We start from the raw sequence: 24,087 nt of genomic DNA, 5'->3' as shown, positions 1-24,087 counted from the left end.
TCCTGTTCCAGAAAAACAACCAGTTGCACTGCTGATGGATCACCTCTTCCAGTGGCAGTAGGAATAACAGTAAGTCACAGAGGAGTGAATAATCTAGAGAGGGTCACCTGCAGAGGAGGATGGAGTGAATTGCCTTTGCCAGACACATGCTGTTGTTCACTGATGGAAATGCTGGGCAGAGGTAGAAACTGATGTGCCAGAAGCACTGGTACAGCTTTGCAGCCCTAGAACAATTCTGTGTGTGTGTGTGTTAGCAGCGGGCACTATTTGGTGGAGTATTTCCATCACAGAGACACCTTCCCTCCCAGAGAGTCATGAATTACAGCAAAATCAGCTCAGAGCTGACACACCAAGCTTGCAAACCAAGCTATGAGAGGTTCTTACACATAAGAGAAGCTCCAGAAAGCCAAAAAAAACCAATTTCTTTCAGGACTTTTTGTTGGATATCAAAAGAGAATATAGGAGTAGAGGGAGCTCTCCCTCCCATCCATTCTCCATACTCCCAATTTCCAGTAGATAAGCTCTGGATCTTGTAGTCTTTTCATGCCTGGGACGTGTCTCATTGCTGTCCTGATAGGAAGTACATCCTTCACCCTGGTATTTAGAGAAGATACATCCTGAAGCCTTACGACAGGTCTTCTTACAGCCTGGACTTTACTATCTTTGCATATTACAGCTGGAATATGTTGTACAGCAAGTTCCTGTGAAAAGCTCGCAGCCTCTTGCTGTAAATCACTGCAGCCTGCTGAAGCCAGGGCTGTTAACTGGCTCTGTGGTGAGTGAGGATCTCTTTCTTAGGCTTTGATTTAGAGTGTGATTTAGAACCTGGCCTGTGCTCTGGACTCCACTGTGTCCATCATGGTTTTGGATGCAGTTTTGGCCAGAAGTCCTGAGTCGGCACAACCGATCCCATTTAGCCATTTCTTTACCCTGCCCTAGCTGTGTGAGTGGCTGTCAGATACATTGCTAACACTGGAGACCCCTGTGGTAATTTATCCTCACCGCTGTAGATGCTGACTTGCTAAGCAGAGTGGAAGACAGGGAGGGTGAGCTTTAAAACCACCACCTCGTGCAGGCACCACATTCCAGGTGAGGCTGGGGGAGCAGAAAAATAAATAAAAGGAATTTGTGGAGATTTACAAAGCAGCTCAAACTAACCAGGGAAGAATGAACAGAAATGAGCTGTGACCCCAGGGAGGAGGCTGGGGATGCAGAGCAGGCAAGAGGACCAGGATGAGCAGGTGTGGATCCTTTGCTGGACTTCTGGGATCAGTGGAGCAGACACCAGCAAGGCAGGAGGCGGGTGCTGGAGCAGCCGTGCTGCTCTTGGCGCGTGGCTGCTCTTCAGGCAGGTACAGATGGTGAGCGGGTAAGCAGAGCCCTCAGACATATGCTGGGGTACATATGTGGCTCTGGGTCCCTCCTGGCTCAGACCACCTTCCTGCCTGGAACAGGAATGGTATTCCAACCATTTCCCACACGGCTCTGTGCTGAGCGAGGTTTGCAGTCGAAATCAAAGGCGTGTTTTGAGGGAGCAGCGAGAGCTCAGGAGGTACAAGCTGAGAGCAAAGAATGCCTAAGAAATACTGAGAAAGTCAAAGGGAAGAACTAACAAAGCACAGTGTTTGTGCTAAAATTGTGAACAGAGAGAAGAAAGCAGCAACAAGGATCCCTATAACATAGCCTTAAGACGAGCAGCTATTTCTAGAATTGCTTATTGTCATGTCGTCCAAATTCGGAGTTGCTTCTGCAAAACAACTCCAGGCTTTGCTGTTTTATGCTGGAGAATGCTGATAATGTGTTTATCTGCCATTTCCACTCTCCTAAAAGAGAACTGTAAAGTATTTGAAAAATGATGGACCATGTTTTAGGCCAGTGAATACATAAATCTGGTCAACCAGGGAAAAGAGACCAGTGAGGATTTTCCCGCAATATTTACCTAAAGTAACCAAAGAGCGGAAATTTGAGTTTAGAAATATTTAGATAAAATCCTTTTTGTACAATTAGAGATACATGTGCATGAATCCTTTTTGCTTTTTGGGGGAAGAGTTAGAGTGAAAAGACTGATTGGAGCTCAGAGAATTTGCTGGAGGATGAGGGATGAAGGAGGGATCTATTTTGCTGATGAAGCTGGATTGGGCCTTGTTAAGACTGGAAAAAAACTGAGAAGTGTTCTAACCACAACAGTAGGACACTAAAGGGATCAGAAAGACATGGATGAGCACTGTCACTCCTGGGATAACCTTTCAGCTGTGTGGGGACGTGCGAAATCAGTGATTGTCTGTGGACTGTCATCTGCAGTGCCAGATGGAATATCCTGTGTGTGACTATTTTTTTATTGATTCCTTTCATGCTTTGCGTTTTCATAACATTCTGCAGTAATGGAGTAAGTTACGAGTCATCTATGGAAGTATTTTTGGATAATTTCCTTGGGTGTCTCCCAGCTTTCTGTGAGAAAGAGAAGGGGTGAATAACCATATCTCAATTTTCTCCCCTCTTTGTGACTGGATAGATGTCCAAATCACTCTTCTTGTCTCAAAGGCCCTGCTGCTGCAGGATGCGTCACTGAGTGTTCAGATATTGCTCAAACTTTATCAAACACAGACTTTTTTTTACACCTGGGCTCAATTGTCAACGACCCAGAGCAATCTGAACCACAAAGAGCCCGATCCTGCAATTGGAATCACACAGACAAAATTTTAATAACAGCCCCACGGACATAATGAAACTGATTTCCAAGCCCAAAGCCTAAGCAACAGCAAATCCATACACACGCCGAGTGCAGAGTGAATCATGTTTATGGTTCATCAGTATGCAGCTTCTTTGTTCCAAAATGCTGGTCAGGAAGGCAGAAGAAATATTCCCCAGGATATTATAAAGACTAACATATCATCAGAGGGAGAATCAATGGAGATTGATGGCAAATTAGATGGACACTTGAGACATTAAAAGGAAGGATGGAAAATAGAAGTGATATTATAATTGAACCATATTAATACATTTTAAATTGCTTTACAAATATTAACAAGTTAAATAAGGGAAGGCTGGAAATTATAGTTCATCTAGTCTGGGAAAGCTGGGAGTGAGGAGGGACATTCGGGTTCCAGTACAAAGGTATATGAAGGTTAAAATGAAACGTGATCAGAAGTATTTTAACACTTTGATGATAGAAGAACAAGGGGACACATCAAAATTAAAGGGCACAACTTTTAAAGCAAATTAAAAGGAAATAGTCCTTTCTTCAGTGTATAGTGAAGGCACACAATTCCCTGCTGCAGGATGTCGCTGAGATGAAAGTCCGGATGGATTTGAAGTGAAAAAGGCTACATAACTTTGTAGCAATTAATAGCATTTGCAGCCCTGCAATCTGGGACAATGGTAATCAGGTCTCAGGCTTCAAAGCAAAGGATGACCATCTTCTGGGGTCAGGAAGGACATTTTCTCTCTGCATAAAAAGAACATAATATGGTTGGCCAGGTAATGTGACTGCCTATGGTCGATCCCGCTGGAAGCCAAGTCAGCAAGAGATTAGCAAATTGCTTCTGTGGGTGCTGGATTAGGGTTTTATAAAAAGGTTTTCATCAATGCCAGACAGAATATCAATCCAGAAATCTCTTCTTCTGTGTCAACTCCCACAAAAGTAATTTCAGTGATTAGAATAGATATTGAAGTGGGACATGAAACGGGTGGTTCCAGGCAGCAGCAGTGACCCTGAGCTGCACAGCTCAGTGTCCTCTATCAGCACCAGCATCTGCAGGATGGCACAGAGCTGGGATGAGCCTGGAGTCTCCCAGTACCAGATTCTGCAGGGATAGAAGCTCCCTGTGCCCAAGGGCCTGCTGCCTGGACAGAGGAGGATGAGAAGAAACAGGGAATGCTGTCACCTCTGCTCAGTGCCAGAGGAAATGCAGCGCAAGGCTTGGAGAACAATTCAAATCCTGTCAGTAGAAACATTTCAGTTTGCAATTTTGCCTTGACAGATTTTGAAAGTAGTTGGTATCAAAAGGTAGCAGAACATTATAGAAAACAGGACCTTAAATACTGCCATGGGATATGGGGGGGAACATTTGGAAAATCAGCCTCCAAGGTGTTTGTAAGATGTCACCTTAAAAATCTGCCCAAGCTGATGCAGGGAGGCTGTGATAGAGACAAGTGGGTGCATGAAATCCCGAGACCTAACCAAAGCAGCTTGGTAGGAGTGACAGGGTGGACAGAGATCAGCTATGAAGCCGTGTCCTCTCCCCATGTTTTTCCCACAGCCCCATCCTCCTGAGGGTCCCAAGGTGACTCTCTCAGTCTGCCTTGTGCTGGGCACAGTCCTGTTCAGTTATCACCTTACTGCTGGGAGGGAGGAGGAATGTTCCATAACTTTCCTCTCCCATCAGCCATTCTGTGCCTGTTGCTGGGCACAGAGGTTGGGTGAAGAGAAACAAGGCAAGGAAGTACAGACAAGGAAGTTCAGCTTCAGCAGGTGACGCTTGCTGAGGGCCCCTTCTGCAGTGGCCATGAGCATCTCTGGGTGAACAGAAAAGCTGTCCCATGGTCAGGTAATAAAGCAGCTCCCTTCAGAAAGGTGGGAAGGATGGGGAGCTGATGGCTGTGAGGAAAACACATCAACAGATGGGATAAAGTTCTGACAGGTATGTGACTGGGAGGAGGGAGGGGGGAGCTAGTGCTGGGAACACAAAGTTGGCTGCTGGGGCAGGTGTGAATGCTCAGACAAATTGCCACATCGGGAGGAACGAGTCCTTTGTTTCCTGGATGGTAAAAAAGAGAAAGATGTGAGTGGCAGGTGCAAATCTACCGGTGAGGTGTTGTGGAAGTGTGATGATTACTGTGTGCTCATGGTCTGGGCTGGGAGGGATGGATGAGGGAGTTTTTGTTCTGCAAAAGTCACCAGAAAGATGCATGCAAAAAAAAAAAACAACAAAAAAAAGCTGTAAGGTAGGACTGCAATTTACCTGTATTATTGGAAGATTGATTTCTGATGAAACGAGCAGAGAAAGGAGGGGAATAAAATTTTATGGATAGCAAGAATGGGGATCAGAGGTCTAAAATGGCAGCTGTTAGTATTCTTGAAGGATTGGTTCAAATGAGACTGCAGATACCAGTGCAAGCTTCTGATTTCCAACCATCTGCATTTAGGAAAGAGAGGGGCACCAGCAGGCCGGCCTCAGTGCAATTCTGCTGGATTTCCCCCGAGAATCAGAACTGTCCCTGCATTTCAAGTACCTGAAAGCCTTAAAACACTGCCAAGGCTGAAAGGTGAGGTGAGGGTCGGAAGTGAGAACGGCTGACAGGAATAAGTAGATTGTAGTCTAGGCTGGATAATTCAGGGATCTGTAATAAAACTGCCCAGTGACAGATAGTGAATAAAAGACTACAGGTATATTATGGTTTACGGAGCACAGGACAGATGTGTCTCTAAGGAGGATGAGATAAGGAGAGGAAGGCAGCAGCGGCTGCTTTGGGATGCAGCAGCACTGTGTGAATAAAGCAGCGCTGTAGTGAGATAGTTCAATCATGGTGCTGTCACTGACATGTTATATATGACCTTGAGCGGGTCACTTAGGCTGGGAGCTTTGCAAAAGAGCTTTTTAAATGCATGTGTTTCCATGCACAGGAGCTGAATCCATTCAGTGCTGCGGCTCTGAGCCTCCAGCTCACACAGCAAATGGGAACTACCCAGGGAACTTGGATCCAAGTTTGGCATGAGGGAAAATCTGGATTTTTTAAAGAATTCAGCAGCCCCTGTCCTCAGGAAATATAATTCCCCAAAGACTGGTAGTCAGCTATGCTGACTCTTTACATTTCCAGTGCTAGGCAAAAGCAGTGCTGGTTTGCCTCTCTCTCCCATCCACCCCAATAAAATGGCTCCTTCTTCAGAAATCTGGCTTGAGTTGATCTGTCTCCTCATTGCCTGAGATCCCGGGTAGAGCTGGCCTTTTAGTGGAATAGGTAAGGGAAGAACACGCTAATTGCATCTGTTTGTCCCCCTTGCACACAGAAATGAGTATTTTGCATACACAGTACATAAAATGAAGTTTGTAAGTGCACACACACACACAGAGACATGTGCATTGTGCTTAAAAATGCTGAATCAAGGCTGCTGTTTCATATTAATCATTTCCCCAACTTCAGCATTTGCAGTAAATAGCAATTAATGATAAAGCTGCCTGCATTAAATAGAAGAGCAAAAGAGCCTGATAGGTCCTTTCTACCAGTGGATCCTCCTGCAGTGCTTCTCATTACTTAGTTAAGTTTGAAGATGGAGATTTTATCTGTGGCTGGAAATGTTTTTCCTCACTGCTGCTCCTCTGAGGCAGCTCTTCTGTAAAGCCTTGACGCCAGGGAAGTGCAGTCCCCAAACCCTCGTGTGTCACATCACAGGGACACACCTTTGATGCTGGGGCACGACCCTCCCTCGGGTGCTGTGGCGGTGGATGGAAGGGCTGGGGACAAACACCCCCTGCTGCCCTTGCACATCTCTGGTCTCCAGACCTCCATCAGTAACATTTGGACTAGGGAAAAGAAAATCAACAGGAGAGCTGAGACACACTCTGGATTTTATTTTTAGGTGTCAGTTTAAAATTCCAGGCACTTGAAGGGATATGAGGACTGACTCCCAGCTCAATAACGCAGTATTTTTGTGTTCAGAGACTCTGGGTGCATTTTCCATGCCCCACATGCAGGGTGTTGAAGCATGCAGCATCTGCTGGGACAGTGCTGCTGGACTGTGGAAGACGACAATAAACCACTGGAGATTTATGCTTGCTCATATTGCCAAAAACTGATGTTAATAAAGCAAAATATACCCAGAACTGGGTTACTTCTGAGGGAAAGCTTGTTTCCTCCTCCTGGAGAAACTCCAAGAGCAAAATAACACAGGGAGCTGAGATCTTTGGCAATGTGGAAACATCCTGAGATGTTTAGATGCTCAATTCCTACACACATACCTAATTTTCTTTAAACCCTCTGCATGCAGGGAGCTGAGCAGGTGCTGCTTCCCTGAATACCTCCAGGACTAAGACTGCTGTGAGCAGGGTCCTGTGCTGGAGAAAGCAGACACAAAAATGGGTGCAGACACTGCCTGAGGAGCAGGATCCCTGGAACAGGCTGTGCCTGTGTCTCATTCCGAGTGCTCTTCAGGGATTGGAGTCAGGGATGGCTGATGGAGGAAGCTCTGCTGCTTTTTTTTTTTTTTTTTTAGCTTAATATCACAGGCACTTGGACATCACATGTTCCAATTTTCAAAGTAAGGACTTTGTGCCTGTTTGGTTTTGTGGTGATTTAAAAAACAAAAAAAAAGAGGAAAGCCAGGAGAAGTAAAAAAGAAGAATTCAGAGAAATACAGAGTGAAAAGGGATGGTGTCACTGTCTTAAAATAAACCAGCAGCATATGGCAATTTCTAATGGAAAAAGTAAATTCACTCTCAGATTATTTCCTGGGAACTTTTCACTCATTTTTGATACGGGGCTTTGCTCATCTATTTTGCTGTAAATCTAATTATTTAATTTTAAGTTGTCTGTTGAATGCAGGTTTAGGCTAGAAGACAGCAAAGGACTCTGAAAGTCATCAGCTTAAGGAACTCAGAGAAACTCAGCCTTGCTGAGATCCCTCATGTTGTTATGAAGATCTGACAGACAGTTATTGGAATTCCTGGTAGGAATAGGTGAATAATGATTTCTCTCTCTTTTTTTTTTTTTTTTTTTTTTCATCCCTTTAGTTCTGGAAGAAAAAATGAAGGGAAAAAATTACTTTTAGGTATTTAAATATAATTAGTGTGGCAGGGGAAGAATGAAAAGATTTTATATTTGAGACTAAAAGGAAAGGAGAGTAGAAAATAATTTCAAAACTTGAATTTTGTATAAATGAATAATTTTTTTTCATAACCACATTATTTCACTTTTGGTCTTTTTTTTTAACATTTCCTTCTAGATCCACTTTATAGACATCTCATCATGAAGCATTTACATTAAGAAATAATGCAGTCATGTACTTTGATTATTTTAATTTTTTCCCATCCCACTTTTTGACAGTAACTATGTAATGAATTCAATCTGAATTAATAAACATTGGCAGACAATCCCCAAGCACTTTTCTGAGCCTAATTTTAGGATGTGTTAAAAACAATGTCTCACATCCTTTAGTTCCTATGATTGCAGCTTCGTTTTTTGCTGCACACAGTTAAAGACAAGTTCTACCTCAAATAACAGATACCCAAAGGGTCCAGAGTGATGGGAGATAAAAGGAGAAAATAAAAATATCTGTCTGAAGGCAAAGTAAATCAGGAGCAGAGCCATATAGAGAAGAGTATGGTCTTGACTTCATTTCCTCCTTTCTCACCAGCCTGGGGATTAATTATAAACCTCTTTCTCACCCATTAGATTTGTCTCATACTCCTTCTACTCCTGCACTTTCTCATTCACACCTTCAAGTCTTTGCTACTCTTCCTTTAATCCAACTTTCCTGACTCTCCAATTTTTGCACGCTTTCCTCTTTTCTCCCCTGCTCCTCCTGGAGAGGATTGCTAACGAAGTGGCAAGTGTTAATAACATGTCTTCGCTGTGCCTGCTGTGATGGAGAAAGGAGGAGCAAGGTGGGTGAAGGAAAGCTGCAAAGAAGGAGGAACGGGATGATCTGAGCTGATTTCAGACTCTGGGTGAAGCTGCAGGAAGGCAGAGGAAGCCCCTGCACGCTCAGAACCTCCTGGCAATGGGAGCAGAGTCTGAGCTGAATGTCTCAGGAGGAGAACATCAACATATCTGCAAGGTGGGACTTGTCTCCTCAGGGATACAGGGGCCAAAGCAAAGACTTCCAGGACTGAGGGATGTGTAGGGGAACCAGCAGACCCCTGCCCTGTGCTGTGACAGGAGCTCAGACCAGGGCACCCTGCACTTGAGTTGTGTGGCTGGGTTTGTGCACAGGGACTTGTGGCACTGCAGGAACATCAGCTGTGGATGTGCACATCCAGTGAGACAGGGGTGATGGTGCTGGCTGTGCTGGCAGGGTTCCCACAGCCATCTGCTCTGGGCCACAGGGTCCCACCTGAGCCCGGGATGTCACCACACCCTGCCAGCTTCCTGCAGGATCCCCCGTTTGTCACTGCAGCCTCTGCCGCGCGGTCACTGGGAAAATCTGGGCAGAATCTGTGGGTTTAGGGGACTGAAGTGTTTAAGGGGGACATGGGAGAGTCCCTGTCTTGGGCTGGCAGCTGCAGCTCCCTGAGGAGCACAGGCTAAGCCCTCAACAGCTGGTGGGGACAAACTGTGTTGTTCCTGTGGGAACAAAGATGTTGTCTCATCTGCAGGAGGAGGGACAAAACAAAGGTGTAAATTAGAGGGAAGTTTCCTTGAGCTGCTCTGGTCTGAGACTGTTATACCAGGAATAAAATGTCCAAGAATAGCTGTCTGTCATTGTAAACAGTCACATAAGCCATGATAGATGACTTCAGGCTATGTCTTCATGAGCACAGCAGACTCTAAATACTCTTCTTTCTTTGGAAACTCCTTCCCAACACCTTTGATTTCACAGGGATAAGCCAGCTGTATTCCTGTTCTGCATTTAATTTAACACTCATACAAAATTATGTATCTAGCCAGCTATTTATTATCTAATTCGATGTCTGTAGTTGAGGAAAGACTATTTATCCTTTCCCACAGCAGTGTCTCTTTCTCTGGCAGCTCTGACTAGCTGCTAGGTGCCCTGGGGAATGTCAAGGCAGAATTAATTAATCATGACCAGCCATGGAGGTGTTTTTCAGATTTGGATTTGGCCAGCTGATTGCACAGGATCTTTTTGGGAGCCAGGCTGTTGAAGGCACAAATGTGACACTCGCTCTGGATTGCTTTCAAAGTCACTTTGGGAAGCTGCAGAGGCATGCAGGATCCATCCAGGGTGAGGAGTTCCAGCAGGAGAATGTGTGCAGGCTGGCAAAGGGGACTGCTCGCTCCCTTTGGCAGGACACCATGCCAGGGAAACTTTAAAGTACCACTCAGCATGTCCTGTCCTTCCCCCAGCCCACAAAGGTGTGAATCTCTCAGCATTCCTGTGGAAGCCTCGTAGGCATTCATTCTGAATGTCTCCCTTGGAGCAGGAGGAGCTGTGATGGCACCTGGCACTTGCCAAACTGGAAGTCACCCCTGGGCCTGCCCACGAGTGATGGCAACGCCGGCCAACTGCACAGGCTGTGCTGAAACTGCACTGTTTGCTTTACAAACAGCTCTCAGTTCTTCCAGACCTTCTTGCCTCCCTTTGTAGAGCCTGGTTGAGCATGTGCTGCTCTTCCTGGTCAGTGATCTCCTCCTGGCACTGAGGAAAGGTCAAGTGTCCATGCCAGTTCTTTTGGATCTGTCAGCAGCCCTCAGACCCTCAGGCGATGAAGGGCTCGCTGTGATTTGCAGTGTCTGGCACGGATGGGCAATATCTCCCTGCAGGAGCATTCCTCCTTTCCAAAGACACTCCACAGTGTAACTTGGAGTAGTGAAGCATTTCCCTCAAGGACTCTTCCAGGGGGTAACTCCATGCTCAGTTGTAGTGTTGCTGATAGAGCTCCAATACTACAGATGTGCTGGTGACAAGGGGCAAGGTCAGCTTTCGAGTAAATTACCCACAGTTTTCAAAATTGATCATCCTCAAACCTCCTTTCCTGCCTTCGACTCGTTCCATTGTTGCCTAACACTGAGACAAATTGAGGCACTTTGCTCCTTCCCCACCCCAGAGATGAGGCCATGAGCACAGAAACGTCAGCTGGGATGGGATGGAGCCATTTGTGGGGCAGGGAGGTGGAAACATGGGCTTTTAATGGAAGTCTCAGACTCCAGCAGTGCTCACTATTAGCCAAGAGCTGTAATCCATAGTGACAGGCCAGCTGGAGCACGAGGACACTTCCAGGCAGATCTGCATTCAGAGGTGCACTGCCAGCAGCTGCATTGGGGAATTCAGATTTCCAGCCACAGAACCTGGCACACCAGGCATGTCCCACTCAGAGGAAAAGCAGACAAAGAAAGCCCCTCTTCCACTGTAAATAAATCTCCAAAAGTTTGGGATGCTTCTTTTTATTCTCACTGCTTTCCCTGAGAGAGGTGGTGGGGCCTGATCCCTCTCTCCCAGGGTGCTGAGACTTCCTTAGGAAGGAGCAGCCCTTGGTGTGTATTTGGACTCCTTTAACCCTGCTGAAAGGGAAGAGAGGGAAGGAGAAAGCTCATGCATGGCCATGCTCTGCTCTCTCCCCATCCCGGTCCCACACAGCCTGGCTGGGGTCCTGCCTCTCTCCGCGTTCAAAATGGGCTCTGTGTCCTCCAGAGCACTGCCTCCATCTCTTGCCCAGCCTGTGGCGGCTCAGGGGACCTTGGGGACATTTTCCTCCCTGCAGTGAGGAGTGGATGGAGTTGTCTCGTTGTGGGCTCAGCTCCTCACCTGTGGCTGCAGCTCTCTTCACAGAAAGCAGAAGGCACAAGCTCTCCAAGGATTCTTCCTGGGGAAGGTAGTGAGAACCTCAGAGAAAAAGAGAAAAAAATTCTTATCTCTATTCACTGCTCCTGTTGTTTTGCACACGTGGAATGTGTTATGGAGATTGTTTACCCAACGTGATTTGTTAATTGGACACTGGTGAGGGTTGTTTTGGTTCCTTGGCCAATTGGGTCAAAGCTGTGTCCTGGCTGTCTCAGACAGTCATGGGGGTTTCTTTAGTATTCTTTAGTATAGTATTCTTTAGTATGTAATTTAGTATAGTATCAGTGTAATATAGAATAGCTTAATAAAGCAATTGTTCAGCCTTCTGAATCATGGAGTCAGAGCACAGTATTCCCTGGCTGGGGGATCACCTGATTCTACAATACTTGCCCTCCCCTTTGCCTCTTGCTTTGCCCTTCTTTTCCACCCACTTTTCCCACCACCTGCATGGACGTGGCAGCAGAAATTCACAGAATGATTCCCCTTTGCTATGTGCAGGGGAGCAGAAATGTGGTTTCAAATAAAGAAAAAAAAATCAGGTAGACTTCCAAGAAGGAGGTGGAATACATCTTTTAAAAGTACGTAAGTGGTTTGGAAGACAGAGGTCCCAGGAGGTCAATGGTATTCAGACTTTTAAATCCCTGAAGCTCAGGAAAACATTGCATACAGATTCCACTCTGGGAAAATCTGCATTTTCTTCTTCTTCTTCTTCTTCTATTTTTTTTCCCTTTAACAAGTAGAGGAGTTGGTTTTCTGGTGTGCAGAAGGGAGAGGAGCTGTACTTTGCTGTCATTGGGCTGACAGAGCTGCTTGGAAAATGGACAATTTCCTTGGGAAAACCTTGCCTTTTGATATGTGGTGGTTTTTTATAAACTTCAGTGTGAAGGAGAACCATGATCCCACAAGGCTCTTACGACCTAAAAATTTAAAAGCAATAATAATTTGAGATCATTGATATCTTCTGTTCCTTAGTGTTGAAGTACTAAGATGCTGTGGGAAATATTTGGCATTGTATGATAATACATAAAATAAACAGCTTTATGCAATGTATAATGTATTCTAAACATATATCAGTACAATACACAATATGTAGAAATGTCAAAACAAATTAATTGAAACAATACAAAAATAATGTGTTTATTTCCTCAAAATTAAACATTTCAATATGACTGAAATGAAGAGAGAAAATCAAACCGATTTGTTTTGACACTTTAAACGTGAAAAAAGTTTGTCAAAATTGACGTTCCCATGCAACATTTCGATTTTGAGGGAACTGCGTTTTCCTGCGAAAAACTGTTCTGTCAAAATTTTTTGACCAGCTCCACTTAGAGTCTATCCAAACAGACAAGCAGCACAGCCAAGACTCTCAAACGCTCCAGGTGGTCAGGAGATGGATTAAGCACAGAGCAGAACAGTCTCAGAGAAGGAAATAAATAAAGCTCACAGCTAGAGATGGCCTCAAATGTGGGTAAAAAAGGCCTGCAATGTTTGAGATGCTCAGACCTGGATGGTGTTGAACTTTAATCCCAGAAAAGACTGAATTCCTCCAGTTTTATTTTTTTTTTAGCATATCTGTGTTGTAGAGCTGTTGCACTGATGGGAGAGGGTGTTTGTGATGCCAGTGCAGATCCTCAAGATCCTCAGGGATTTTCTAGTTCTTGGCTTTGGTTGGAGCCTAGCTGGTACCAGCCTTCTGTGCTTGACAGATTAATACTGGTGAGGATGAGATGGCTTTATTTTCCACACGTCCTTCTGTCCCAGTGGAAATCCCAGGCTTAGGGCTCAGGGAATAGGTGGAAATGCAGTGCTGCAGGTAGATTGGCTCTGGGATTCAGGGCTGCTGAGAACAGCTTTGGGTAGGAGTTCTCCCACCTTCATGATACACAGCTTTTAAATCTTCTCATTATATAAATGCAGTTCCAGGTTAATGTGAGTTTCTAATTTAATACGCTGCTCCAAATTAAGAGTTAATATGGTATTTGATTATCTTTTTGCTATGAGATCCAACCCAAGGCTCATTGACTTCAATAGACTTTGCTGGAGAACCTGCAATGGCAGAGCCTGAGCTCCAGATTCTGACTTCTGCTGCAGAAGCTGCCCATGAAATGCTGTTATTTGGGGCTAATACTCATCCTAGCTCACATTTCTAGCCTGAATTGATGTGCTGTGCATCTAACTTCTCCTCTGTGGGGTGGCAGGGCTGCAGAAGGGGCTGACCCTGTGTGTTTCCAGCCTCAGAGCAGTGCCCTGCATACCTAGACCAGTGATTTGTGTAACTCACCTCTAAGTCATCCCCCAGGGAGCTGCAGGGATATGGAGCCCACATCAGGGACCAGCTGTGCTCACCCTGGCCCTACCTGCAACTCTGTTCTCCCACAGAAGCCTGAGCCATTGGCTGGGGAGGTGCCACCCTGCTTCCAGAGTGCCCTGGCAGGGGTGAGACAGTGGCTGCAAGAACCAGGGGGCTAAATGCACAGAGAGTTTTATGGCCACTGCAAATTCCTCATCCATTCAAGGGGATAAGGAAGGTGGAGCTGCCCAAGGCTGGAATTTGCAAGTGACAGCTCAGAGTCCCTTTCCTCTCCCCTCTTCATCTGCCCCTGCTTTTCTGGCTCCATCCAGCTGAGTGGTGGTGAAATGGGGGGCCCAGAGGAAGCTCCAGTGGTGCCTTTCATCCTGGCAGGCAGGCTGGCATTATCCAAGCAGCAGGAGCTGTAGCAGGAGAAGGAATGGCCTGTGGATTTAACCCCTTCTGCTCCTCCACTCTTAGAACACAATAACCTAGCCAAAGGCTAAGCTCCTTTTAGAGGGACAAGACAAATGGGAAGATAAATCAATTGCAAGGATTAGGTAACCTCAGCTTCTTTTACTGAAAGAAGCAGTGGTAGTTTGCATTTCCCAAGCCCTGTGAAGTAGGATCACTCCATGTGAGCTTAGGTGACAAAGTCTCTTCCCAGGAATGAACGTTGGAACAGAAATATTGCAGAGACTGTCAGGTGTGGGATATGAATTGACTTTCTTGGATTGAATATTACATTATTGCTCTCCAGAGGAGTTTTGGCACCACTTTTTTTTCCTTCAGCCTCTCATCTTACAGGTCCAAATTGTTGCAATGGAATGTGTTAGAAAGACTGGCACCAGGATGGAGCAGTTCTGAGAGCAAAAACCAGGATTTCTGGATGCTGGCACAGGCCTCATTAAACTGAGGACTCAGATTACCCTTTCCTGAATTTCCAGTAAGAATTACAGGGAATAGTATGATTTTTGTTCGGTTTATTGTGTCTGGTTTGCAGGTGTTCCTTTTTTTCCAAATTGTGAGAAAAGTATTAAATGAATTTGGGTATTTCCTCTTGTGCATAAATTACAAAATCTATTTCGGCTCAGTCAAAACACACAGCTTAAGAAAACACTTGATTTTGATTTTGAATGTATGTTACTCAACATGTAATGAAAAACAAAACACAATCTTGAACCGATCCCTTCCAAACGGAGCACTCAACACGTTCTGTTCCAAAGAAAAGCTGACTTTATCAAAACGCCTTTTTTTTTCCCCCCTTAAATCAACAAATTTCTACAAAGTGTTTTGCCTCTGATGAATTGGCATTTTTATGACATGAAATGAGCAATCCAAAATAATTCTAAGCAGCTCTGTGGCAAGTCCCAGCTAATTCTGGAAGAGTAGCATGAAGGTGCGTGGGAAGGGTACTGCAAGGAGACGTAGCACTGAGCTGAGACGTAAGAGATTTGGGTTGAATTCCTGAAGCAGTTATAAAATGATCTGGGACAAGCCATTAATCTACCCCGTGTCTCAGTTCCCATCCTGCTGAATGGAAAAAAGCAGTGTTTCCCCATCTCCTAAAGCTACTGCAAGGATAAAAATCTATTAACACTTGTAAGATTAGTGGACTTTGATATGAGGTGTATAAATACTGAGGAAGACAGAAGATAGAGCTGCATTTTTTGTGTAACTTAAAAAGAAATTATGAGGAAGTGGACTAACTAGGACAATACTTTAATAATAGTAGGAATAATTTCAAGTTCAGGGCAGTGCTTAATAGAAATCACTGCTCAACGCCCGCCATTTTTTTTTTAATAAGCAGCTCAGAAAAGTGCAATTTATCATTATTATTATTATCATCTATATTCATTCTATCTCTGCCACTTCACAAATGAGAGGAGTTCCTCACAAACATCTACAAAAGCGAGCTCATTATCCAGTCTCCCTATTTTTAACTCTCATTTGTGACAATAGCTATCAAACTCTTGCCAACAGTTGGGCTGCTGGTGTGCTGACACCGCTGCTCCGCAGCCCGCTGAGCGGGATTAGCTCACTGTTCCCTTGCCTTCCCCCATCTGTCCCCAGCCATCTGCTGTCCTTGCTCTCCTAAATGGATTCTGAGCTTTTTGGGGCATGGACTGCTTTACTGGTTGCTGTCTGTGCAGCACCCACTGTTCCAGACTTGGATTCAGCAGGATTGGCTTCAGAACTGCAGAATTGGGGAATGTCTTGAGTGGGAAGGGGCCCACAGGGATCATCCAGTGCAGCTCCTGGCCCTGCCCAGACACCCCACCAACCCCCCCTGGGCATCCCTGGCAGCACTGGCCAAAGGCTCCTGGAGCTCTGGCAGCCTCGGGGCCGTGCCCATTCCCTGGGGAGCCTGGGCAGTGCCAGCACCCTCTAGGGGAAGAACTTTTCCCTGAGCTCCAGCCTGAGCTGCCCTGGCCCAGCTCCACCCCTTCCCTCCAATCCCATCACTGGTCACAGAGAGAAGAGATCAGTGCCTCCTCTTCCACCTCCCCTTGTGAGGAACCTGAATGCCACAACTTCTCCTGAGTCCCCTCTTCTCCAGTCTGGACAAACCTCAGCAGCTCCTCCTATGGCTTTTCCTCTAGACCCTTCACCATCTTCATAACCCTGTGGCACTTCACCATAAACCTGCCCCATGTACATGTGTGCACAAGCAGAAGTTAATTTTAATTATTTGCCCAACCTATGGAGCACTGTGAGAAGGATCTCCTTTCCATACAGAGCTCTGACCCAAGTGCCTGTGGAGCCTGGAATTCAGAGCAGTGACTTTGGCACCTTGGCCAGCAGATTTATGATCAGAACTTTTGGGGTTTGACTCCCTCTGTCCAGCAGCCCCTGATTTTGTAACTTGGTGGAGTCACCTGCTACTCTTGCTTGGTTTGAAGCCACCTCTCATCCTCCTCATCATCACACCAGGAGTTTATAATTAGCTGAAGTGTGGGGACAAACAAGCTGAGAGCAGGTACAGAGCTGTTACCATTACAATTCTTGCCTCCTCACAGGCAGGGAATAATTGGAGTTTCTGCAAAAAACCTGCTCCCTTTAGGCTGCCAGCTGAACTGCATTAATAAAAGAGGGTTTGTGGGGTGTTTTCATTCATGGAATATTCTGACAAATTGTAAGCAAAGTGTTGATAAACTGAAAAGGAAAAAAAAATCTTTTCTCCTACAAATCATTTGGGGTCAAAAGTGATATTTTTATCAGTGCTCCATCTTAAGAGCATGGAAAGACAAATCAAAAGGAGAAAAAGCTCCAGTAGTTTCAAACTGAGATTTGGAAACTCCCTTGGAGCTCTCACAACCCAAACACTGACATCTCCCAATCATTATTTTTTTCAGCATGAGCAATTTGGCAAAAGTGAAGTGAATTTGTGGACTCTGTTGGTATTTTTGGAGAGGTATTTCTCATCTTCTCTCCTTGTCTTTCCTCACCCAAAAATGTTTCGGCTGATGAAGATCCCACAGGTCTAACCACTCATGCATATTTAAAACTGGAGTGGTGAAAGAATAATGCAAATTTAGCCACGGATCAGAGCAAAATTACTGAGATTTGGGGATGGATTAGCCAATCACTGCCTGAAATAGTGAAATCCCACTTCCCTGAAAAAACAGCTTTACAACCATTTGGGATTTTACGGTGTTGTATGCCACAGTCACCCAGAGAGGCAGAGCCACTGCTGAGTTGCAGCTCCAGCCCTGACTCAGTCAGATACCAGTGTCTGCAGTCTGAGCTATAAAGACATCTTGGTCAGAAGTGCCCAAATTCTGTTTTTCCAGAGCTCAGGTTTATCCACAGCAGTTCATATGACTTAAACTCTGACAGATTGGCTTCCCTTTCCATCCACATTGCCTGAATTCCTCTGGCCCTGACAGAGGAAAGGTGGCCCCAGCTTGGTTGGGTTGCTGGGCCAGGTTTCCAAAGGACAGGCAGGGCTGCTCCTGGCTGTTGTCTTTCCAAGATTTTCATGGGCCATCTCTCAGTTAGAGGCACAACAGAAATGTTACTGCTCCACAAGTTAAATCCTAAAGGTGTGGGGCAGCAATTAGCTGTCCAGGAATCTGAGTGCACAAACTCAAAGCAGGCATAGCTGAATAAAAGCTAGAGTAGCACATCCTGTACTTAAAATTAAGGGTACACTTAATCTGTTCTCTGAAATGAGGTCAGACATTCGTCACTTTCCAGGGTTGAGCTCTAAACTAACATAAGCTGTTTCATCTCTCCCCTGACACTTCAGTCTCTTACTAATTTATCAGCATCCTAAAGCTGTGTGTGAAGTTGCTGAAGAGCAGAACTGTTTCAGATACAAATAGCAATTGTTAGCCTCTTCCCTCTGGTAAATGGCAGCAGGCAGAAACCTCTCTCCACCTGCCAAGAACCAAATGTGGGACACAAGGAAGAATTATTGGTGCATGAAGCTTAAAGAGATAGGGGACTTATTCCTGTACTGCAAATAATGTGTTCAGTAATTTCTCTTTCCTGAGTCTGCATTTCTGATGGAAATAGTTCACAACAACGAGCATGGGAAAACAGAAGGGATGTGTGTGAGATCAATTTGGATCTAATAGAAGAGATAACTGAAAGGTGCAGGGGTTAGGGGAAAGGTAGAAAATCCCAGGAGGCAGAGGAGTGTTCACAGCAAGCGATGGAGAGTCAGAGCACCTGCATCCTGTCTGCCTGTTTATAGCAGGGATTGGGGCTGCACAGCCTCCCTTGGATGAAACAGACCTTGCAGTATAATTTTGTGCAAAATCTATCACTCTGAGCTCTCCCACTGTATAAAAATTACCTTTTAAGTGGCTAAGTAGACATCCAGCTCTATTCTTTTCTTCTTATTTCAAGAAACAATGGGAGTAACAGCACTTGCCTGCCTTACTAGAGTGCTGAGAGCTTTAATTAATGTCTCTAATTCAATTTGAACTCCTCGGATAAAAGGCACTGCCTTGTGACAGCGAAGGTATTGCTGAAAATAGAATATAATTAACACACAGATATCAATCACAAAGAAATTAAGTGTACATTCAAATACAACTTGCACTTTGCAGAAAATACTTGCCTATTTTTCCTCCAAGAACCCTGTAGACTCATAAGATAAGGAACATTTAATGTTCCAGGCTGAATTGGTATTAGGAAAAGGGCATCTTAAGCCACCTAACAAACTCCAAGGGGCTTTAAGAGGGATCTCCATGTGCACTGGGGGATGTGCTTCCATGCTGGATGGTGCTGGAAAATGACTGTACCATGACTCAGAGTCAGCACATCCAACATTTTCTTCTCCCACTGCTTGTTTGCTGTGAACTGGAGCCATGTCCTGGCTCACCCACGGATCATGTTTATTAACAGATGTGATGATTGCATGATTGTGTTTGTTGACACGAGCCAGAAGGACCCAACTCCCTCCCTGCTCTGCTGTGCTTCCCTTTCTTGTGGAAATGGGCTGCAGAGCTGGGCTTTGTTAACTGCTGCCCTGCAAAGCTTGCTGAAATGGTTGGCATTCACTGGGACAGAAACACCTTGGGAGCCACGTGGGCAGCAGGTTTGTGTTTTGGGAGGTATACAGCCCAATTCTGGCCTCTCCAGCAGTTTCTTTGTCTAAAGAGTCACACAAATCCCATTGTGACTCCATGCTGGTAATTGGAAAGTGAGGCCAAGACCCCACATGTAAGGGCACTGCCCAAGGTCGTAGGGGGAATTTGGGATAGAGTTGAGCAAAACACTGGCTTCTTGGATCAAAACCCAGTGTCTGGCTCCCCCAAGCCCACTCTTTAGTCCACAGGTTGCTTCTGTGCCAGATGTAGCTGTTAGTTAGCCTGGGGTCTCCCACCCAAGGGCTCTAGACTTGGAGGCATCCCCTCCCTGCCTCTTCCCTGGTTCCTTTTGCCAAATCCACAGACCATATTTCACATCAGTGGAGCCCCATAAAGACACCTGAAAAATTAATTTCAGATTCAAGCTTGTTAGGAGGTAGATTGAGTGCACCTCACAATATTGTCTTAGACACAAGATAGTCCCACTTTAGTAAGCTTTATAGCTTCCATGGGGACCAGCCCTGTGGAGTGGATTAATCTTTAATGTGAAACAACATCTCTACAGCAGCTACAGGGGGGAAAAAGATACTACTAAAAAATTAAAGTTGATGGTGTGATAGTAGTCTGGACCCAGTTGTGCTCCACCATCCTCCATTGCCTCGGGCACCCCTCCCTGCCCTCAGAACTGATCCAGGCTGCTTCCAGGCTGGATGTGATCATTTCTTCAGTGGTCTCAAGGCATCTTCTCCCCATATCACACCTCCTGGATAAGAACATCACAGCCCCAATCATCCTGACTCCAACTGTGCCCCAAAGGAAAGGAAGAGAGGATGAAGAGTTGTGTGAGGGGAGTTAGGGACTATCTCCTCTCTTTCACAAGCTGATATTTCCCCAGTGTATGATATTCACATGCAGGAGGACACACTGGGATTTCTCTGAGGCCCATTTTGTTTGGCTCTTCTCATATTTCAGTTCTCACTTGCACTGTGCTGCAAACTGGAGGGGGGCTCTCCCCGACTTGGGTACCTAAGAGCTCCCTTCCTCTCTCTGCAACAGAAATCCAATAGACAGTGAAATATTTAAGGGAAAACTGATCCAGGCTGGCAGATGAGGGGAATAGCTGTGGGTGAGTTTAATGAACAGACGACCAAGGAAGCTGGGACAACATGTACAGAGCAGCTGATTGTTGTCTGCGCACCCAGCTCATGGCAAATATGCTGAGTTTGCAGCTGAGGGACAAGAGCAACCAGGCAGGGAAGGAGCCTGGGTGGAGAAGCAGTGAAAATGCTCTTCTGAACTGGAATTTGGGGGTGCTGAGGGTGGGATGTAGCTGGGAGCATTCCCCAGAAATCATCTCGGGCTCATGAATGAGTGGAAACAGGGATGTTCTGTGGCCCACTTGGAATGTGTTCTGTTGCCCTCAGGGTGGGGCTAGAAACTCCCCTGTTTTGTGAGGTAAAGTAGAACCATTCTGTGTGTGATATGAGGGACTAAGCACTGAGAACCTCCCTGTTCAGAGGTGAAATAGGAGTCAGTGGTGAAGGCTGATGTTAGAAATGTGTCTCCAGAAAAGGAATAACAGGAGCTGCAGGTACCACCAGATTTAATAACAGTAATATTCCATCTGCAATTAGAAAGAAGTTTATATGGGACCAACAGAAAAATCAAACATTGGCTGACTTTTCCATATTTAATATTTTTTCCCCCATTTCTTCCTGTAATGCAACAGCTGAGTATCATCTTTATGACTTACACAACTCAGTTCTGTGGAGTGCTGCTGAGCCTACTGCAGCTCCTCGAGCACATGCTGTGCCCACGTGCAGGCTCCCACTCTCTGGCACACAGAGAGGGCTCCTGAGCTGCCCGGCACATCCAGGGCTCCAACCCACCTGCACAGCAGCTCACACCCTCATTGCCACGGGATGCAGCCCTGCCATGCTCCAGGGAAAGCTCCTGGAGCAGAGGGATGGCCGTGCTGACCACCAGCACCTCTGCTCTGCTGCTGCCAGCAGCCAAGGCCCACACACAGTGCTGGGAGTGCAGGTGGCACCCCTAGCACACCTCTCCTACACTCCCAACCAAATCTTTTCTTTCTGGGAGTTACAAACTTTTAGAGGACTCAGGCTCAAACCCAGAAAGTTTTCCGGAGATGTACAAAGAAGCCTGACATGAGCTCTCACTGTGGCAAAGCTCTGAGTAGCCTCATTTCTCCCGCTGTAAAAAGTGTCTGCAGTCCCTCTGCACTGTGTTTTACAGAAACAGGTGGGTACCACCTGTCCTGAGCACAGCTTGTGCTCCCAGAGTCGGGGAGCAGCCTTGTGATCACTGCCAGCCCACAGTGCTGGCACTCCTGCCACAAAACCCAGAAGGCAGGAGCAGGAACCAGCTGTGAGCATGGAGAGGACTTTCTGCAAGCAGCTGCCAGGGGCGAGGAGCACAGCCCAACAGGCTGAGCTGCTGCAGCAGCCACGTTGTGCTCTGGAAGCAGGAGGGGACCATCCTGGGTGGGGGTGACAGCTAAACAGGTCCCTCACCTGGCACCTGGGGCATGGTGCCAGCAGTGCCAGGGCACCAGCAGGGCCATGGTGCCACCAGTGCCACAGTGCCAGCAGGGTCAGGGAGCCAGCAGGGCCATGGTCCAGCAGCCTGGCTGGGAGGAGGATGAGCTAAGGGCTGAGATGCTGGGGATGGGAGTCAGGAGAGCAGGGCTCTCTTCCAGCTGTACCCATGGCTTGCTGTGTAACCTTTGGCAGGGCACCTTACCCCCTGTTTGCCTTCCCACTCATCATCTGTCTTGTCACATGCCTGGGAGAGGAGCTGGCTGGCACAGGGCTGTCCCCAGCCTTGCTTTGCTGCTCTCCCACCATGGCAGTGAGAGTGTGCCCTGCTCCAGGTGCTGGGAAGGATCTCCCTGGCTGAATGTGCATGCTCAGCCTGTCACCCTGCAGAGCCTTGATCTTGGGAAGAGCCTCGAGGTCCCACCATAACTGAAATAGCAGCAGACCCCATCCCCTGCACCACACACACCTCCCCAACTCCCCAGCAGGAAAGCAGGGTGAGGACATTTTTGTCTGTCAGAGTCTGGCAGGATTTCATAGTTGTGTGTGTCTGTGTGTGTGAGTGTGTCTGTGTGTGCTCGTCACCAGACCTGGGTAATTATTTTGTTTTATTTCTTTTTTTGGCAGCACTTGAAAGTAAGAGCTGGGTCTTTATAGATTGCTCAGGTTGCACAGAGTATGGATTACAGATCATCAGAGAGACATGAAAGCAGAAGACATGTTTCTCTGGCACAGCATTAAAAGGACAATAAAGGGGTAATTGTAGCCTAGGGTGCAGCCACCTCCTGTGCTTGGCCTTCACTCGCCTTTGCAGCACTGTGGAGAACTTCATGAGGGAAATGATGGAGAAGCTGGGGTGAGGATGTCTCAGGTCAGGACCTGGTTATTTCAAAGGTGGTATATGCTCAGGAGGCTAAAGGCACCACTGAAATACATGAATAAAACACTGCCAAATACTCTAAGGTCTAATACAGGAAAACCAAAGTCTTTTAATACCTGATTTTTCACATCTGTTTTCACCACGAGAGAAGGTTGTCAAAGGATCAGAGCATTTTTAATCTCTCTCTTTCTCTTCCTCCTCCCTCTCCTCCCCTCCGTTTCTCTTTCTCTCTCTCCTTCCTCCTATCCCCTCTCTCTCCTAACAGGACTCCACAGAATGGAGCAAGAATGAGAGGAAAAAGGCAGACAGAAAAGCATGAACTGGAGGCTTGTTGAGTTCCTCTACCTCCTGTTTATATGGGACCATATACTCATACAGCCCTCCCACCAGGACCCAGCTGCTACCAACCAACATGTCTCCAAGGAGTTTGATTGGCTTATTTCAGACAGGGGGCCTTTCCACCACTCACGGAGCTACTTATCCTTTGTGGAAAGACATCGTCAAGGATTTACAACCAGATATAAAATATACAGGTATGTCGGCCTCTGTGGGATTCACATTCTCTGAGCCTGAGAGAAGCAGTGAGAGAAGCAGAGAAAAGAATGATCAAAACAATTCTTATCTCAGTCGCTGCTCCTGTGTTGTCCCAAAGTAGAATGCAGTATGGAATTGTTTACCCACAGTGATGGTGTTTTGTTTCCTTGGCCTGTCAGGGCCAAGCTCGTGTGCAGACTGTGGGTCAGCAGACAGGCACAAGATTCTGGGCAGTTGAGTTGGGTGCTTGTGCAGATTCAGTTTAGATGTAGTGTAATATAGTACAGAATAATATAGTATAATAAAGTAATTATTTAGCCTTTCAGGGAAGCACATGATGTCCATGGAGTCCTCCTCGTCATTTCTCCCTGCCACGGGGGTCACCTTGTGTTTCTTCCTGCACCTTGGATGAGATTTTGGGTGCTGGGAGCTCTGCCAGCTCCCATGGGCTGCAGGCTGGGAATCACTGGGAGCTGCACCATTGTCCCCATTCCACCTGGAGATGCTGCTTTGGCTCCCCCTGGCCCCCAGCTGGCAATGCAAATTGCTTCAAAGGCTGGGGTGGAGTGCTCTGATAGTGAGATGAAGGCACAGCAGTGTCATGGCAATGTGCACAGCACAGAGTGAGATGAAAAGGAGCTGAGGGGGTGGGTGTTCTTCATTCCTGGTGACAGACAGTTCACAGGCAGGTTCCCAAGCAGCTTTTTCAAATCAATGGAGCTCTGGACAGCCCAAGCCTCTGTACCAAACTCGTACATGTGAACTGCCAGTAGCTGCAGGTTCACATAAAGATGTCACCACGCACGTCAGTGTGACAGTTCTCACAC

General features: G+C 46.3%; 1 protein-coding gene across 1 annotated transcript in view; it reads left to right on the top strand.

Annotated features, from left to right (window-relative positions):
- Positions 1 to 24,087, top strand: part of BRINP1 (BMP/retinoic acid inducible neural specific 1) — an 87,844-nt gene that overhangs the window by 5,946 nt on the left and 57,811 nt on the right. The window contains exon 2 of the mRNA XM_038156352.1: positions 22,992 to 23,259. Within this exon, the coding sequence (XP_038012280.1) occupies positions 23,042 to 23,259 (218 nt within the window). The 5' untranslated portion in view covers positions 22,992 to 23,041. The remainder of the gene's footprint in view (positions 1 to 22,991; positions 23,260 to 24,087) is intronic.

The sequence above is a fragment of the Motacilla alba genome, chromosome 17, assembly GCF_015832195.1.
Source record: "Motacilla alba alba isolate MOTALB_02 chromosome 17, Motacilla_alba_V1.0_pri, whole genome shotgun sequence".
Lineage (NCBI taxonomy): Eukaryota > Metazoa > Chordata > Aves > Passeriformes > Motacillidae > Motacilla > Motacilla alba.
The sequence above is the reverse complement of the archived record's forward strand: the minus strand, read 5'-3'. Positions and strand labels throughout refer to the sequence as shown.